We start from the raw sequence: 19,345 nt of genomic DNA, 5'->3' as shown, positions 1-19,345 counted from the left end.
CTGTTTTGTATTTTATTTAGAGACAGGGTCTCACTGAGTTGCTTAGCGCCTCGCTTTTGCTGAGGCTGGCTTTGAACTCAAAATCATCCTGCTTCCGCCTCCCGAGCCGCTGGGATGACAGGTGTGTGCCACTGAGTCTGGTCGTATTTTTAAAAATTTTAAAGAAAGGAAAAAGGAAATCTTTCTCTTCAAATTTCCTTTCCCCAAGGAAACCCATTGTTAACATTTAGGTATGTATCTCCTGGACTTTTTGCCAGGAATACATATATTTTGTACTTTTCTTTTGCAACAATGCACGGTAGGGCTTTATAAAAGTTACTATACTGCAAGAGAGGGACTTCCCTGGAATCACATTAAAAAAAACCATCCCTACATGGTTCCTCAGGGCCACATTCACTCAAAATAATGGGAATTTAAATTCAACTGCCCTGCTTGGGGAGTGTGCTGAAGCCCAGGACTCCAATTTTTGTTGCCTGTTTTGCTTCTGTTGTTTCATTCTCCACTGGTTTAATTAGTGCACGATATTGTCTGAAGCAATGTCATTTTCATTCCAGTTATAGCCAGAGGCAGTTAGCACAAAATTCACAATATTTTTAATCCCAATAAAACTATTCAGGCCAATGGTCCTGTTTCAGCAACTTTAAAAGACAGGACACCCAGCATCTCAAGCTGCACCCAAGATAAATGCTTTTGATCTTGAGAAAGAGGCCTCCTCGCACCGGACACTCTTGTAATCCCAGCCACTCAAGAGGATCCCAAGTTCAAGGCCAATCTCACAATTTAGCAAGACATTATCTTAAAACAAAATGAAAAGAGCTGAGCTGTTGCCCCTGGGGAGTGGCCCTGGGTTCAGTCCCCATCCCTCCTCTCTGGGTATGCTGGGTTTGAACTCCTGAGGGTTCACGTTCCTTGTCTCCCAACCTTGACCCACATAATAGATGTAAAGGCTTGGCTTATAATTATACTACTGAGAAACTAATGTGACTCCATTTTTTAAAATAAATAAATAACAGCAGCTTCTACCTCAAGGCCCGTCCTAAGGAAGGGGGCATGACCCTTGTCCTTGGAAAAACCCACAGAGCACTCCTAAGCACATACCCACCCTGCTGAGTTGTTTGTCTGTACATAACAGGAGAAGTCTGAGGTGCCAGGTGTCCCTGACTCAGTTAGGCTAGGTGAGGACCCATAGCAACCACCAATCAGCATGAGACAGGGAAAATACCTGGGATGCCAGATGACCCCCAAGTAATTTAAGGTGGTTGATAACATGATGGGAAACCACGTAGTTTAGCACGTACACCCCTCGTGGCCTAAACCAATCAGTTCAAATGAACCTCCCTCTTGTACTAGCCAATCACCCCTACCCAACTTGTTCCTGTCATTGAATGTGTAATTAATGTTAAGAGTTGTCATTTGACTTTCCCGTGGTATGGAATGATTTGCTGTGTGATGTTGTGACGCATAGAGTATCCCCCTAAAACCTATAAAATCTCACTGCACAAAGGACTGGGACTCACTCCCTGGGACCGCTGCATCGGGAACGGTTGTGAGTCCAGGCTCGAGCTTGCAATAAAGACTCTTGTGTGATTGCATCGGATTCGGCTCCTGGAGGTCTATTGGGGTCCCACGAATCTGGCATAACACTACCACAGTGCTGGCTTGGGGAACCAACATTATACCAGGTTCCCCATTTGTTGAGGTTTCTCAGCCCTTCTGTGACTGGTCCCAGAGCACCCAGGAAGTGCTGCAGAGCTTCAAGTTCTTGGGCCCCTGTGAATCAGCTTCCAGACATGGAGGAGGGGTTAGAATCAGGTACCTGGAGACACACTGGCCTAGGTTCAAACCTGGCCCCACCATTTAAGAGTTCTGTCAACTTGAATGATTCACTTAAACTCTGAATCTTAGTTTGCTCCTCTGTACATGGGAGTTATAAAGCACACCTAAAAGGATTTGCAGGGAGACATGAGCTTCCAGGCAGGTGTCAAGACTTAGGAAATGGAATGGTTACTAGTGCATCCCTGGTTGTTAAAAGACATGGCTTCTGCCTTCGCCTAAGTAATTTCTGATCATTTCCCCAGCAACTTCAGCTCATCCTCCAAACAAAACACATCACAGGAAAGGGGTGAGTAGCCGAGAGGAGGGTTGTTGACCCTGGGAAGGACGCTTAGGTGCTGCCAGGAGGGGAGGTGGCCAAGCAAGTCCTCTGTGGCACAGATGTTGCCAGGAGGCATTACTGAGAACACAAAGCATCCCCCAGCCCCACCCGGGCTGGCCAGGCTCCCTGCTTCTCACTTTTTCCTCAACCTCTCAGGGCCTGGCTGGGCTCCTCTTTCCTAGGAAACACAGATGGTCAGCACAGAAAATGCAGTCTGAATCCAAGCAGGCCTAGGACAAGCCCTCAATCATTCTGCCCGGGGGGCAATGCAATGTTTTCCCTCCCCACCCTGCATCTCTGACTCTCTCTCTTTCTCTCTCCATCTCTCTCTCTCTCTCTCTCTCTCTCTCTCTCTCTCTCTCTCTCTCTCTCTCTCTCTCTCACACACACACACACACACACAAACACATGCGGAATACTCTGCACACCTTCTATATGCTTTAGAATCCCTATGCCCAAATCGCTGTAAAATGCCAACTAATGGTAGAAGAACCAGGAAATGCCCTATTACTTTCCTTTATCCCTAATCAAGGTCTCCAACTCCCTTCCTGATGGGGGAGTCAGCACTAAACAAATTCATGGAAATTTTGGATCTGTTAACTGTGGGAATCAGAAAGACAAGTGTTGTTATTTGTCGTGTGGGTGTTTGCTATCATAATCAACATTTATTCAGACCCAAGGCGGATGTGTCACTTTGTAATGTATCACAATGCAGATGACAGATCACGCTGCTTGGTTTTGATTTCCATTGGCTCTCTGTAAAAGATGCACAAAAGACTTTTTTTTTGTTGAGATCTTACAATACAGCTCCACTTGTTGTATTCATGGCTAGAGATTTTTCATTATTATTTTAAGAGTGACACGAGAGTCTAATTTTGTAAAACATCAAACAACACAGAAGTGTTGGACCCACATGGACCAATCAGGTTCCCCTTCCTGGAGTGTAAAAGCCTGATGGGAAGGCAACTGTAGCTGAGACATCTTACACATCTTCTGATCTTTTTTTTTTTCCTTTTAAATATATTTTTAGTCGTAGATAGATATAATACCTTTATTTTTATTTATTTTGATGTGGTGCTAAGAATCGAACCCAGTGCCTCACACGTGCTAGGCGAGCACTTTACCACTGAGCCACAACCCCAGCTCACATCTTCTGATCACAATTGTAGAAGGCCTCCTGCTTACGTACCCACGCTGCTCAATTCTCCTGCTTGCCCAGGTCGAAGGGCATCTGTTCTTCCGTGGATGCCATCCCTTGCCACCAGAGGAACCTCTATGATTCCATTGGGATGAGAACAGACTTTACAATGGCACAGACAGGCATTGAAAATGTCGCATTCTTTATCGCCGTGTATCTGTTCTTACTTTTAACTTGAGCCACCAAACACATCCATTAGTACACACACACACCATTCCCACAATGCTCTATGCAATACAAAGTGAAATGCACACAGTGAAAAAGTAAAAGTGCTTCTACCACGTGCAGACTTCATGAGGAATGATGCTGTTGTTTATAATTTGGGTCTGGAATCTCCCTCAATGCATTGCTCACGTGTTAGCAGTGGTCAGAGCCAGGGCTTTGGGGAGATGATTGGCTCGTAAGGGCTCTGACCTCAACAGTGAATAAAGTGCAGAACTGACAGCATTATGGGGAGCTGGTGGCAACTGCAGGAGATGGGGCCTATTGGGGAACGTAGGCCACTGGAGACATGCACTAGAAGGGTATTTCGGGTCCCCAACCTCTGGCTCTCTCCCTTTGCTTCCTGGCCACCATGAGGGGAGCTGCCACACCCCTCTGCCATGACATTGTATCTTTGTCAGCACAGACAAAGACACAATGGAGCCCACGAACCATGAGCCCAAACAAACCTCTCTTCCTTTTACGTTGTTCACATCAGGCATTTTATCTCAGTAAAGAAAAGCTGCCTAACACAACTAACAACAGGTTAGCAGGTGTCCTCTTAGACATTTTTCTATGCAGCGGGGTGCGTGGTTTTATTTAAACTACTATTTTCCAGGAGCTGCATTAAATCTTTTCACCTGCTATATTTTATCTAGTCTCATAATCTCCTTTAATTCTCACAACACTACAAGATGGGAAGACATCTACCTAGTCCAGCTGCTCTCACAGATCCTAGGGCCATGTTGGTCTGCCATTGCCCCTAAATGAATGCCCCTCTCAGTGGGAAGGACGAGATGGTCAAGCACCACACTCCATTTGCTGGCTGTGTGAAGCCAGGGTGTCGTGCATGGGAGAAGAAAAATGAGAGGAAGCTTTTTGTTTCTAACCATTTCCTTTTAATCATCTTAGAGCTATTTTAAAATTTTTTAATAAAAACTAATTCTCTCAGAATAGAAATTAATAATCAGTGATTATCTCCTCTTCTTCCCTCTCTCTCTATGACTCCCTCTGATTATTTTCTCTACCTTTTTACCATCAGAAACAGACAGGCAAAGAGAAAAAGATTTCAAAATAATCTCTTACTGTTGTTTTTTTCCCAACCTTTTTGCTTTTGGTTTTTCTTTGCTTCCTCCTTTTTTTTTAATCATAGGTGCTGATAAGCAAGAAAGAAACCACCACTGAATGAGAGAGGGCGTTTTAAATATTCCAGCTTTTAAACAATTCTTGGATTTCTTTCTCTGTCCCCAATCCTGGAGTTTGTGTGGACATCGTAACATACATGCATCATGTACATGTATTATGTGGAAAACCAGAGATAGTAACCAGAGATAGTTCTCTGCAGATGTAAAGAGCACGGAGCAAAGAGGGAGTGTATGTGAAACCTCTGAGGTGGAAGTCAGGTAAAGTGGGTTCAAGTTCCAAGTCTTACAGGAAATAGCTGTGAACCTAAGGTTTATCACCCAATTTCCTGAAGCTCAGCCTTTTCCTTCATTAAATAGAAACAATAACTCATTCTTGCCCTGCTAGCCCTCCCTTATAGGTGGTTGTGAAAATTCACCAAGACTGGCGTGTGAAAGTGCTCAGCAAAACTGCAAGGAGCTATATAAATATGTCGCTATCCTTATTCTTCAGTCTCTGAATCACTGCTCCTCAGGCTCACATGGTCCACTGTAGCCGCTCTTTAAACTCAGGTGGCAAGAAATGGCCTCTGAGGTTTCTTTCTTTCTTGTTTCCTTGGGTGAAATGAACTGGAGATATTCAAGAGTGGGTCTCAGCACATGGCACATAACCAACATGTTGGCCCCACAGAGGACCCACAGGCTTCCTGTGGCAAGCTCAGAGCTGGTTCCTGGGAGAGCAAAAACCAGAAGAGAAATGACAATGGTGTTCTCAGGCTGCCATCCTTACCAGGCCAGTCCAGTCCCAAATCAGAGATAGTGCTGTCCCCAGGATGGTCAGGACTTCTTCCAACCACTCATGCCCACCGCTAAAACATTAACCCCAGGAGGCCTCCTATGCTGCAAGATACTTCCCTGTAGATGGCCTTGGGCTAAATCACTCAGCAGAAGGGAGAAGAAATGAAAGTAGTAACTCTTTAAACATGTTTGGACAAGGCGAGGCGCCAGTCCCAAAGACAGAGAAACCCCCATGTAAGGGTCCCCTTTGCTAACTCACCAGGGTGCGTCCAGTCCCAGGAGGACACGTAGTACAGGTTGAATATCTTTATCCAAAATGCTGGGCACCAGAAGTGCTTCAGATTTTGGAGTATTTGCATAGACCTAATGAGCTACCTTGGGGATAGAACCAAGTCTAAACACGAAATTAATTTGTTTCACGTACACCTTACTTGTATAGCCTGAAGGTAATTTAATGCACCATTTTTGCTGCTCCCCCTTTTAATATGTCCAGTCACATGAGGTCAGGTGTGGAAGTTTCCATTTGAAGTGTCCTGTCGGTGCTCAAAACGTTTTGGATTTTGGAGCATTTTGGATTAGGGATACCCTGCCTATATATGGTGGTTAACTAACTGGGGTCTTAGTTGGAGTTCCTCTTCTGTTACACAGCAGAAGTCTCCTGGGCCGAGTCTCGCTCTCAGAACATTCCAGTTTTCCCGTCAATGAAATGGGGGAACACCATCTCCAGGGATGAGAAGCCGGTGTAAAAGACATTGCTTGGAAAGCTTTCAGCACTCTGCAAGGTGTGCAAAAAGTGTACAATGGAACTGTTCAATGATTGGTCCACTGGAACTCACATGCCACATCTGGAGAAATCTCAACAGTCTGTCGAGCTGAGGTCGGAGCTGTGATCCTGGGAGGCCCCAGTGGAGTAGCCCTGTTTTACAGGAAGTAAAGAGGGAAATGTCACCCATTTCTCCACAAACGTGGGGTGGGGGGAGAGAGGAAGGAGAGGACAACTAAGTGGATGAAGGGGGGTAATGTGACCCCCACCCAACAAGCCCCTCAGAACTTCAGCGAAGTCATCACACTCATGCTGCCTCTGGTCCAAAGGAGGTGGTGGGAGAGGTGTGGACCAGGTGTGGAACTGCACACCCATGTTCATGGGTGTGGGAGACAGGAAGTGAAGGCTCAGAGACCAATGTGAAGCACAAAGCTCCAGGGACTCTCTGAACAGAGAAAGGCTTTGGACCCTCCTGGGCCATGGAATAGGAATCTGGGTTCAGTCTAACTGGATCGGGAAAGAATAGGGAGGCTCCACCTAACAAGAGGGCTGAGCCATTCTCAAGCTCATTATCATCATGAAGGTTTTCTGACTCTGCCCACAGTATGCAGAAAACTGGTGGCAGGTGATGAAAGCGGGGGCCCAGGCAGCTGGCACATTCTGAACCAGGGCTGCACTCCTGGGGAGCCACCAGCAGGCTTTTCCCCACCTCCCCGTGGAGATACAAGGCTACCTCTGTGTTCACTGTGCCCTGCCATCGAGGGTCCATAAGTTAGTTCCCCTTTGCCTTTTCATATTCTTGCCTGCCCCTTTTCAGTCCAATACCATTCTCTTCTTGGGTCCACACGTCCCTCGGTCTCCCATTTAGGCTGCTCACGATTCAGAGGCCACTCATCTGCACTGCGGTGAGCCCCCAGTTATAAATTACTTACCTACTGGCCATCATTTTAATGTAAATGGATTTTAAACAGCAGCAAAGGAATATATTTTCATTTGGAGTTAAAGCATCCATTTTTTATTTGAGTTTGAGTCTGATCTAGAGAGATGGCAGAAGAATGGCTCGGAGGCTAATATAGTTAATGATTATGATGGAGATCCCAGGAGCAGCCATATTTCACTCGTAGCCACCTCTATCCCGGCTTCGCTGCCTGCAGTACCCTTTTTTTTTTTTCCCCCACATCTACTTCCATTAACACCCACCGCCGATGATGGAACCATTATGATAATATCTCTGCTCTCTGCAGCCTCGATTGGTCTTGACACATTATCACCCTAAGAGCTCAGCCATGTCGCACTAAGGCCTATTTATAATAACCCTTGGCAGGAGCCACCAAAATAAAACCTGGTGCTTATGGGCCACCTTTCATCGGAGGAAATCAGAAAGCTTTACAAGCTTAATTAAGCTTCAGCATCTATCTGACTGATGAGAGGTGTGGGGCCCGGGGAAGCTGAAGAGGCACAGAATCGCTAATTGTGCACTGGATAAAGCTCCAGGCAGCAATGAGGAACAAAATCAACAGAGCCGTGGAGAGTTGCTTCTTTTCACGGGAAATGTTTGTTGAGTGAATTTCTTCAGAGCGGGCTGAGACGAGCAATCACAGGTGAGCGATGAAGGAACTGTGGCAAGAGTCTCTGATCTGTCTGGTCTGGTGCCTCCCAATCTGGAAAGGGGACCTGAGATTTTTTTTTTTTTAATCAAAGAGGATTAAATTAATCCAATACTCAAGTGCATTCAAGGATGAAAAAACTGAGCTCCTCCAAGATGTGGTCCCCTGCCTGTGGGTGCCCGGCTGCGTGCGAAGCTTACATTCTGTTCCATCTTTGCTTGCCCAAATGTCCTTCCCACTCTAATTCAGACCTGCAAACCTCAACTTGCCCTTCAAGACTCATCTTATCATCTGCCTCCTTGGTGATGCCTCCTGGATTTCTCTGGTAGAAACAGGACCTTCCAATTCTGTGCCCTTTTTGCTTTCTATTTCCATCATAGCTACGGCAGTCGATAAAATTTATTGAGCATTTACAGCACATCTCATCCACATAATAATGAGGCAAGCACAGTTATCATTTCCACTTCACAGATGAGTTAACAGGCTCAGAGAAGTTAAGTAACTGTCCCCAAATGGCACAGATCATAAGTGCAAGATTCAACCTGGCAGCAGTTCCAGAAGACTAAACCATACTGCCAGCTCAGAAGCCCCACTCTGACGGAAGAGATGTCTGCCTGTCTGCCTCCCTCTCTAGTTTGTAAGATCCCCTGTGATGGGGTACAGCATTTAGAAACATTTTGGCTACAAACAAGAGAAGTTCCAACTCAGGGTGGGTTAAACCACAAAGTCCAGAGGAAGGGTGGCTTCTGAGTTGATCCATCTGGGGGCCATGACACCAAGGACTCTGGCTCCTTCCATCTTTCTGCTCTGCCATCCTGAAAGTGTGAACTTAGTTCATCTTTCAGTTACAGGGTAACTGCCCTAATTCCAGGTCTTTCACCCAGACATGAACGGCCATCTTTTTTCTGGTGTCTCTATAATAGTAGAACATCTCTTCCAGGAACTTCCCACTGAATTTCCCTTCGTGTCTCACTGGTCAGAATGGAGACACATGCCTCTGCCTTAACTAATTACTGACAAGAGATTGAAAGCACTATGACTGGTTGAGCCCAATAAGGACTTAGCTTCCCTTCAAGCACAAGGCTCAGGAGAGGGAGATGGAGAGCTGCCAAGAAGGAAAAAGGGTAGGTAGAGAAAGAAGAGAAGGCAAACAATGTTTCCTGATACAGACACTAAGGACAAGAGGACGTTGCATCCCCCCATCAATTCCCGTCCCAACCTCTGGCCTTTAGCATGGGAACAAGAAATGTTCTGTTAAACTAAATTATGATACAGAAAGAAATCCATGTCTCCAATGCACAGTCTAGAATTCTTACCATTATTTTGTGAAACGAGGGCTCAAATATGTGTTGGCAACTTTCTCTTGAATTTGCAAAATTAATTCACCAGTGCTTCAGTCTCCAGATTCTAGTCTCTAACACGAGTGACTGCATGGACTTTCTTCAAAAGCAGGTCTAAAAGAGAGCTACATGGAATAAAGAGAATTGAAAATGTTAGTCTCACCGTAATTGAAAGGGTTCATGTCAACCTTGACATTCTTTCCAGAAACACAATGTGGGATTCATTCAAGCAGATAGGTTAATTGCATTCAAAGACTCTTACATTTCCTGACCTCCTTCTAGCTACCCAAAGGATTTAGCTGGAACCAGGCATGCGCAGTAGTCTCCTCTTATCTGTAGTTTCACATTCCATGGTTTCATTTTTACTCAATCAACCACAGTCTGAAAATATTAATTGGAAAATTGCAGAAATAAATAATTCATACATTTTAAATTGTGTGCCATTCTGAGTAGTCTGATGAAACCTCATGCCTTCCCACCTGGGACGTGAATCCTCTTTTTGTCCAGTGTATCCGTGCTTTATATGCTACCCACTCAAAAGTAGCTTTCTCGGTTCTCAGATTAACAGTCACAGTAGTATTTATGTTCAAACAACTCTTATTTTACTTAATAATGACTCCAAAGCTCATGAATAGTGATGCAAAGAAGGCACCAAGGGATAAAGCATGGATTAGCTTAATCCAGGGCATAAACATGATTAACTCTGATACTAAGTTGCAACACAGCAGAGCATACGGAGAAATACATTGTATATATAGGATTTAGTACTATCCAGGGTTTCAGGCATCCACTGGAAATCTTGGAACATGTCCCCTGTGTATAGGGGGACTAACACACACACACACACACACACACACACACAAACACAAACACACGCACACTCCTTAAAGGCCACATATGACATGAGATCAGTTAAGCAATTCTTAGACAACCCAGATCATGGTCAAATTGAAACATCAAAAAAAGAAAAATGATCCCCAAGCATAAAAATGATATACCCTACTGGAAGAGAAAATGGAAAATAAGGACTATCTTAGTTCAGCCTCCTATAACAGGATATTATAGTCTGAGTGACTTAAACAACAAACAAATAATTATTTCTCACAGTTATGGAGGCTGGGCAGTCCAAGATCAAGGTACCAGCAGATTCTGTGCCTTTTGAGGGTACTCTTCCAGATTCATAGACAACAGTCCTCTTGCTGAATCCTCACATGGTAGAGAGCTTACGGGGCTTCCTTTATTAGGGCACTAATCTTGATCACTTCTCGAAGGCCCCACCTCCTAAAACCATCACAATGAGGGTTCGATTTGAACATATGAACTTGGAGGGGACACAAACATTCCATCCACAATAGGAAGCCATAAATAATGGAACTGTAGCCCAGAGGGTCAGAGAATGGTCCAAGGTCAAAGTTTGACCAACGCATAGTTGGTGGGAAGAAATATATTACTCCTCCTGGCATCCCTTCTCTCTCTTCCCTGTTATAAAGCATTGAGAAGGATACTCTTGGCAACTTCTATCTTTGGGAGACTCGGAACAGGTCAGGATGAAGAACGAAGACTAGCGAGAGGGAACCAGAAGCTGGCTGGAGTCTCTGAGCTGTTAACAAGAGATGTCCTGGGGACCCAGTAGAGCCCAGATGATCCAGCTCCATGGAGAGTCACAACATCATCTGGGAAGATGCCAACTGGGGCATAAAGAAGGTGCACTGGGCTGGAATAGCAACTCAGTTAGGCCTCCCTAGACCCAGTGAGGCTTCGTAGAGACAACAGGAGAAGACGTTCTCCAACTGGACAATGGAACAGTGAGATAAGAAATAAAAAACATAAAAACATTGAACATCAGGTCACTTTTTAAGCACTTTAATCTGGGGACTAATTTAATCAACATGATAATCCATAATATTTGTCACTGTTAATTACTATTGACCATTAGATATCATGTTTATTGGAGAATCCTTGGAAAACTGGGAATGGAGCCACCATTTGACCCAGCTATCCCACTCCTAAAACAGCAGGCTACAGGGACACAACCACATCATATATATAGCAGCATTATATATAGCAGCACAATTCACAATAGCTAAATTGTGGAACCAACCTACATGCCCATCAGTAGATGAATGGATAAAGAAAATGTGGTATATATATACACAATGGAATATTATCCAGCATTAAAAGAGAATAAAATCATGGCATTTCAGGTAAATGAATGGAGCTGGAAAATATAATGCTAAGTGAAATTAGCCAATCCCTCCCAAAAACAAATGCCAAATGATTTCTCTGATTTAAGGATGCTAATTTATAATATGCTGTGGTGGTGGTGGTGGGGATTAAATGAACTCTAGATAGGACAAAGGGGAAAAGGGGAGGGAGGGGAAGGGGAGGGCATAGGGGTAGAAAAGATGGTGGAATGTGATGGTCATCATTACCCTAAGTACATGTATGAAGACCCAAAGGATGTGACTCTACTTTGTGTACAACCAGAGATATGAAAAATTGTGCTGTATATATGTAGTATGAATTGTAATGCATTCTGTTGTCATATATGACAAATTAAAATTAAATAAAAACAAAATCTAGAGAACAATAAAAAAGATATCATGTTTATTATTGATAATGTTAATGGTACTATAATGACTGATTTTATAGTTGAGTACATTGAGGCACAGAGAGGTTAAGAAACACACCCATCGTCACACACGTAAGTGGCAGGGTTAGATTTTAAACCTATATAATCTGGTTTAAGAGTTCACTCTCTTCACCATTTCATTTAATAGCAGCCCTAGAGCACATCATAAAGAAAAATTCCATCTGAGTTTAATCTGCTTTGGTTAAATGCAATACTTTTATATTTGGCACTGTCCTAAGTAGTTCATAATTTACCAAGGATTCTAGAACCTCAACCTGTCAGTTAGCACTATATGACCTCAGGTTTGTCACTGCTAAGCTCCAGTTTTCCCACCTGTAAAGTGGGGACAATACTACCACTTGTGAATAGGGTTAAATGGGATAAAACACACTCGGGATTTAGCCCCACACCCATCCCATAATGAACACTGAATAGGTGTTTGCTGCCACCGTTGTTATGGTTACTATTAATATTTCATTTGAGCTGCATAACAATCCCATGACTTAGGTAGGATTTATTATCCTCATTTCTCAGGTTCAGAAATTGAAACTCATAGCAGGTAAAAAACTAGCCCAAGGAACAAGCCAGAAAATGAAAAGGCCAGACTTGGAAAATCTTCCAGCTTCAAGCCTTCTTCCCTGCTCCTAGCACTCAATCGCCACCCCCACCCCTTCCCTGGGAGGCACGGTTATATGAGCCAGATCATTTTTCACACAAGACTGCAGGCAAGTTTGAAGATATTGGAGGTCTAGGCTTGGGGAGAAACTCTTGAGGAGTATTAAGAAAGTCTTAAAGGTGCAAATAAGTTCCCATTTAGGGACAGACAAGCAGCACCTCATTCCCAAGCAACAGCCAGAGGGAAGGAAGGACTGAGATTACACTCTGGTGATCTGTGTATCCTAGCCACCAAGGCTTGGCCTCTGCTGGGGGTTGGGGGTATCTTCAGGCTGGGAAGTAAAGAATCCTTTCCTTTGTCCAACAGGCAAAGGAAAGGATGTCTTTAAACACCATCTAACATAAATCAAGCACCCTTTTAAATCTGTATTGCACTTTAGAGTTAAATAACACACCCAAGGTCACAATTGGTAAATGGCAGCGCTAAGTACATATGGTGGGGTTTATTCCATTGGTTTTCTGTAATTCTTCATTTTAATGCACTTGCTGAAGTTTCTATTAGTACACTCAGTTCTGCTCCATGGTGCATTTAGTCCTGGGACTGAGACAAAGGGTCACTCAGTGATAAAGTCAGCCCAACTTTTAAGGTATAGAACTTAACCAATTTTTCTTTTTTAAAAAATATTTTTTTAGTACTAGGTGAACACAATATCTTTTATTTATTTATATGTGGTGCTGAGGATCAAACCCAGTGCCTCACACAAGCTAGGCGAGCACATTACCACTAAGCCACAATCCCAGCCCCTTAACCAACTTTTCTAAGCTCCTATTTCTTCATCAGTACCCATAATAAGATTAGGAGACCCTGGGATTTGTCTAGCTCTGAAGCCATTCGTCCCAGGCTGAAAATCATGTGCTTCTGCCCATATCCTTTATGCAAAGCCCTCATCAATATTTTTTCCTTTTAAGATCAAGTTTTTAAGTGCTGGGAATGGCATTGGCCAAATTATATTGTTATATTATGTACACCCATAAATATGTTACAAAAAAATCCCATTGTTATGTAAGATTGTAATGCACCAATAAAGAATTTGTGGGGGGGGGAATTAAGTTCTTATTTTGGGGGCTGGGAATGTGGCTCAAGCGGTAACACACTCGCCTGGCATGCGTGCGGCCCGGGTTCGATCCTCAGCACCACATACAAAGATGTTGTGTCTGCCAAAAAACTAAAAAATAAATATTAAAAAATTCTCTAAAAAAATAAAAATAAAAATTAAGTTCTTATTTTGTGTCCTTTAGTGGTAAGGTGTTAAAAAAAAAACTCAATACATGCCACTTGCAAAGTTTCATCTCATTGGCATTCCAATTATTTATTCATCAAATTATTATTGAACACCTACTAAGTGCCAGGCAATATGCCCCAGGCGGCCCTAAAACAATGGACAAGAGATACTCCCCATACAGACAATGAAGGCTTCCTGGTAGTTATTTACTTATACTTTGTGTTAACGACCAAAAGGCAGAGCCACCAACTACACTGGATTTCCCCCATGGCCTCCAGGACATGGTTTGGGCCCTAGTAGCCATTTAATACTCTCACAGTTTTAAGTTAATTAATCAACCAGTTAAAATGTACTTTTCTTTAATTAGATGATGTTCTACTTATGTCCACAAGGTGGAGATCTTGCTTATAGTTTCAGGCTGAAAGCACGGTATGAAAAATACATTCCCAGTTGAAGTTAAACCAAAAGACAAAAAATTAAATTCAATTTACTGAGCACTTATTTAGTGTAGTATACTATGTTAGGTGGTAAGAGAAAAAAAAATGATGAGAGAGAGAGAGTCCCTGCCCACTAGGGAAGCTTGAGAGAAGGGAGCTTGAACAAGGAAGGAATATAACATCTTTTAATGAATTAATATATTTGATGTATCCACAGGGGAGCTATTGTAATCCCTTCATCAGATAAGAGCCATAAAAAGGCATGACCGTGGTTCAGAACAGGTTCAACAAAGATCCATACTTCAGTCGAATGTACTTACCACACCTTCCGAAACACTGAAAAGCATAGCACTAGGTCAGGGCTGGAAGGCCCAGATGTTATATGAGCATGAGACCCAGATCTGTGGACTTTACCTCTCCAGACATAGCTTTTTTTGATGCCTATGATGAGCCACAAATATTAGAGTCTCTGCCCTACAACTCAAGGGCATTTATTCTTTGGAGAATAAAATATACACGCTGCCAGCTGATGAGGTAGTACAGTTGAAAGTTCCCCAAGAACACCTGATGGGCGGAATGAAAGGAGGAAAAGAAACACTTGTAAGGAAACATTTTAAAACTCTGGCTTTCAGGAGGCAGATTCCACCCCCATAAACTCAACCAGGTGTCTAACTTGGGAATTTCTAAAGCTGTAGATTCCGGATGCAATGGGATGATGCCAAGAGGGAAGGGAGAAGGCCAGTTTGCTTCTAAGAGAATTCCTGGTGGGTTGAACGCAAACTCCCTACCATTACTTTTCCCTTTAAATGATCAAAACTGGTAGGTCAAATGCAAACTGGTGTTCTTGTTTGGTTTTCATTTGTTTAACTGAAAATTGTAGCCAGAGAATAAAGTGACAGACTAAAATGGTAGTGAGGTGAAATATAAAATAATATATATAATATAGAATAAGTTATATGTATACATATAATAAAGTTAAATGCATAATTTTCTTAATGCAGAGAAAATCAAATGGCAGACAGCCCAGAGACCTAGGTTTGCCTTTTAGTGTCTCCACTTTGCTAACTGTGAAATCCTGAGGAAGCCCCGTCCCTTCTCAGTGCCTCAGTTCCCCAGTAGGCAGAGCAGTCTCGTTTCTTCAGAGAAGCCATTCCTGACACCTCTCTCCCCAGCACGAAGGTGATATCCAGCCTATGATGCGTCGATTCTCACTTAACGGGAGACCCGGATCTGTGGACTCTACCGCTCCAGACCAGAACCGAGGACAATGGCTTTGCTGAGTGGATGCAGAAGTGAACGGGAACTGGCCTCGGTGATCTAGGTGCACCCAGAGGTTTGATTCCCGGAGTCCCTTGGAAAGGCAGAGCAGGCAACCTCAGAACTCTAGCCCGCAGTGACCGGTGGGGTGAGCGTGGGGTGAGAGAGGGGATGTCGGTTGAAAGTTGTGCGCTACAAAAAGATTCCTCTCCTGGCTGGAGTCACATACTCAGTGGCTCCGGTAGATTCCCGGGAATTTACATAAGGCAGCGTGAATCATCCTGAAGAAAGCACAGGGACCCGCCCTGATCCTCGCCTGGCAGCGCCCGGGGCGCGGTGGGGGTCTGTGTTAAGTTTGTGGATCAGGCGCTGCCCCAGGCGAAGGGATTGGGCGTTCACCCTCCTCCCCCCCACCCCCCAGCCAGGGCACCGGGCGGGTCCCTCCAGCCCAGCAAAGAGTCAGGTTTAGCGCCGCCGGCTCCGACGCCCCCGCGCGGGCGCCGCCAACCCAGCTTCCTCCCGGCCCCTAAGACCCGACCCAGTGTGGGGCCACCTCTCCCTCCTGGAAGGATCCATCGCCGCTTTAAGGGGAAGAAGAGAGGAAGGGGCGGGGGAGCGGGGGGCGGGGAGCGGCGGCGGAGGAGGGGGAGGGGGATCCCCCTCGCTCCCACGTGGTCCGGGCGCCTGTGAATCGCGCCCGCCGGAGGGTCTCACAGCGAAATACAAAAGCAGCTGGGAAGCAGCGGCGAGGCGAGTTCCCAGCGCAGGGCAGAGCGCCGGACAGAGCCCCGCAGCGCCCCGCGGCCGCGATGGGGCTCAGGCGCCCAAAGCCCCGGAGCCAACAAGCTGCCGGGCCCGCCTCGCCGCCCCGACCCGGGCGCCAGGGCTCGGCTTGAAGCGGCGGCGGCGGCGGCGGCACCGGCGCGGCCGCGGGAGCATGGGGAGGAGGATGCGGAGCGCCGCCGCCACCGCGGGGCTCTGGCTGCTGGCGCTGGGCTCGCTGCTGGCGCTGTGGGGCGGGCTCCTGCCGCCGCGGACTGAGCTGCCAGACTCCCGGCCGCCCGAAGACGGACTCCCCCAGCGTCCAGCCCGGAGAGGCGGCCCCGCGCCCGTGCCTCGCTTCCCTCTGCCCCCGCCCCTGGCGTGGGACGCCCGCGGCGGCTCCCTGAAAACTTTCAGGGCGCTGCTCACCCTGGCGGCCGGCGCGGACAGCCCGCCCCGGCGGCACCCTGGCGAGCGCAGGCGGCACGTGCCCGCTGGGCGGCCCGGGCTGGTGGAGCGCGCGGCGGTGCACGAGGGTGTCTTCTGGAGCCGTGGCCTGGAGGAGCAGGTGCCCCGGGGCTTTTCCGAGGCCCAAGCGGCGGCGTGGCTGGAGGCTGCGCGCGGCGCCCGGGTGGTGGCCCTGGAGCGCGGGGGCTGCGGACGCAGTTCGAACAGACTGGCCCGTTTTGCCGACGGCACCCGAGCCTGCGTGCGCTACGGCATAAACCCCGAGCAGATCCAGGGCGAGGCCCTGTCCTACTACCTGGCGCGCCTTCTGGGCCTCCAGAGCCACGTGCCACCGCTGGCGCTAGCTCGGGTGGAGGCTCGGGGCGCTCAGTGGGCGCAGGTGCAGGAGGAACTGCGCGCCGCGCACTGGACGGAGGGCAGCGTGGTGAGCCTGACGCGCTGGCTGCCCAACCTCACAGACGTGGTGGTGCCAGCGCCCTGGCGCTCAGAGGACGGCCGTCTGCGGCCCCTGCGCGACGCGGGGGGCGAGCTGGCCAACCTCAGCCAAGCGGAACTGGTGGACCTGGTGCAATGGACCGACCTGATCCTCTTCGACTACCTGACGGCCAACTTCGACCGACTTGTAAGCAACCTCTTCAGCCTGCAATGGGACCCACGCGTTATGCAGCGCGCCACGAGCAACCTGCACCGCGGTCCCGGAGGGGCGCTGGTCTTTCTGGACAATGAGGCGGGCTTAGTACATGGCTACCGGGTGGCAGGCATGTGGGACAAGTATAACGAACCGCTGTTGCAGTCGGTGTGTGTGTTCCGCGAGCGGACCGCGAGGCGCGTCCTGGAGCTGCACCGCGGTCAGGACGCGGCGGCCCGGCTACTGCGCCTCTACCGGCGCCACGAGCCTCGCTTCCCGGAGCTGGCCGCGCTTGCCGACCCCCACGCTCAGCTACTGCAGCGCCGCCTCGACTTCCTCGCCAAGCACATTTTGCACTGCAAGGCCAAGTACGGCCGCCGGCCGGGGACTTAGCGTCACCCTGAGGAAGAGAGGAAGAAGCGGGACTGGGGTGTGGATGAATGGGGGAAGGGCTGTCGCCCCTGCCACCGGCTGGGACCAGCTGGGCCAACGCCCAGCCAGTGACCTGAGCGCAAAGGTGTTTAAAAACTAATGCTTCACCCACCTGCCCTCTTTTTTTTTTTTTTAATCCCTCGCTTTTTTCCTTTCAAAGTTCTAAGAGGGCGGACTCACCGAGGCGAGAAGTGTAACATTCCCTCCACCCAGCTTATAAAAGGATTCTTTCCTGTGCCGGAGCGGAGACTGGATCCGAAGAAACTGGCTGCTGGGGTTTGTTCCCCGGGTGACGGTCTCTGTGGGAGATGAACCCCATTCTTGGACATCCCCCCTCCCTTTCCAAAAAAGGAAAACTTCCGTTTGAGCGGTTGAGCTAATTCTGCAATTTCCTACCAAACGCTGTGCTGGTGGCCCCGGAGCAAGGCTGTGACATTGGCTGGTGGAGCCCCCTTCCTGTGTTCTGCCTTTGTTCCAGCGCAGCGATGGTGAGATCACTGTTCAGAGAAGGGGGACAGCTCCCTCCAGATAGGACAAAGAGAGCAAGACCTCCACACCCTGGGGAGTCCTGGAGACCCTGACAATTTGTCTGACTCATTACTGAACTCTGTTTTGGCCTGAAGGCTATGAATGCACTGAGTCAAATACGAATTGCTTCTTTCTGCCCCTCCCAACTGACCAAAATTTTGACAATGACGATGTTCACTAGAAGGAAAAACAGTTTCATGCACTTTACTTTGTTTTATTTTAATTTTTTATTAAGAAAAACTTTTTTATTTGATAGAATTTGCCTTCTATGTATATATGTGCATAAATTGTGGTGTAAATATACTAAACAAACTTATATTTCAATAAAAGGGAGTTTAAAATTTAGAATTTTAATTCCTGTGATTTTATATGTTTGAGGTATCTGATGCCCCATCTGCTTTCAGAATAAGCTTTAAGCTATTTCCCTTGTGGATGTGCTTTTAAAACAAAGGATGCATATCCACTCCATTTGTGACTGAAACTTACAGAATTCAACAAAGACAAGAAGAGCTCATACTCTTCTCCTCACTCAGATGAACTCAGTGCTGGAATTTTGAGTTCAGGGAGAGGTTGGGAGAGACATGAAGGAAAAGTGTTCTATTTCCTAGTAAATAAAACTGATATGAAAGGATTTCACTGTAATATATTCCTATATGAATCGTTGGGTAAACATGGTAGAACCAGATGTGTGAACTAAAATATGACAAATGCCCCCTTCTTAAACTTAACCAGTCACATGCTGCACATTATTTTCAGCGTTGTAATTACTGTGCATCACAATGTGTTCAGATAATAAGCTGAGCACATATTGCAAACAGGTAGAGAAAGTCATAAATTAATTCTTCTCTTTAATCTCCTGGCATAAATTCCATTGCATTCAGGAGACCATAATCTTCAACATCTGGACCCATCCCGTTCTTAAAGAGGTTGTGCTGATTTCCTGATACTTACTATAGGGTCCCTTCAGAGCAGCCATTGTAAGGTTAAGAAAGTGCACAGTACTTTGTACCTGACTTTTGGATCCTTGCTTTTAGGAGACCGCAAACTTAAGAGAATGTTTTTGGATCCTTTGACCTATGGGGGGAGAGGATTCGGTTTTGTTTGTTTTATAACCCATTGG

General features: G+C 46.5%; 1 protein-coding gene and 1 long non-coding RNA gene across 3 annotated transcripts; one reads left to right on the top strand and one right to left on the bottom strand.

Annotated features, from left to right (window-relative positions):
- Positions 1 to 3,192: 3,192 nt before the first annotated feature.
- LOC144377056 (uncharacterized) lies at positions 3,193 to 18,418 on the bottom strand. 2 transcript variants are annotated; one of them, XR_013437624.1, is made up of 5 exons: positions 17,878 to 18,418; positions 10,289 to 10,464; positions 9,446 to 9,564; positions 9,160 to 9,308; positions 3,193 to 7,910 (listed from the first exon to the last, which is right to left on the bottom strand). It is a non-coding gene; the product is annotated as an uncharacterized LOC144377056 (long non-coding RNA). The 2 variants fall into 2 exon arrangements; XR_013437625.1 differs by having other exon boundaries at positions 3,193 to 6,389.
- Fjx1 (four-jointed box kinase 1) lies at positions 16,054 to 18,573 on the top strand. The gene has a single exon (XM_021727841.3). It carries the CDS (start codon positions 16,345 to 16,347, stop codon positions 17,656 to 17,658), a length of 1,314 nt encoding a protein of 437 aa, XP_021583516.3. The 5' UTR covers positions 16,054 to 16,344; the 3' UTR covers positions 17,659 to 18,573.
- The last annotated feature ends 772 nt before the right edge of the window (positions 18,574 to 19,345 follow it).

This window comes from Ictidomys tridecemlineatus, chromosome 4 (assembly GCF_052094955.1).
Source record: "Ictidomys tridecemlineatus isolate mIctTri1 chromosome 4, mIctTri1.hap1, whole genome shotgun sequence".
Taxonomy (NCBI): Eukaryota; Metazoa; Chordata; class Mammalia; order Rodentia; family Sciuridae; genus Ictidomys; species Ictidomys tridecemlineatus.
The sequence above is the reverse complement of the archived record's forward strand: the minus strand, read 5'-3'. Positions and strand labels throughout refer to the sequence as shown.

What these genes read in the sequence shown, in the direction of transcription:
- Fjx1 (XM_021727841.3), top strand. Translation starts at nt 16,345, where the DNA reads ATGGGGAGGAGGATGCGGAGCGCCGCCGCCACCGCGGGGCTCTGGCTG.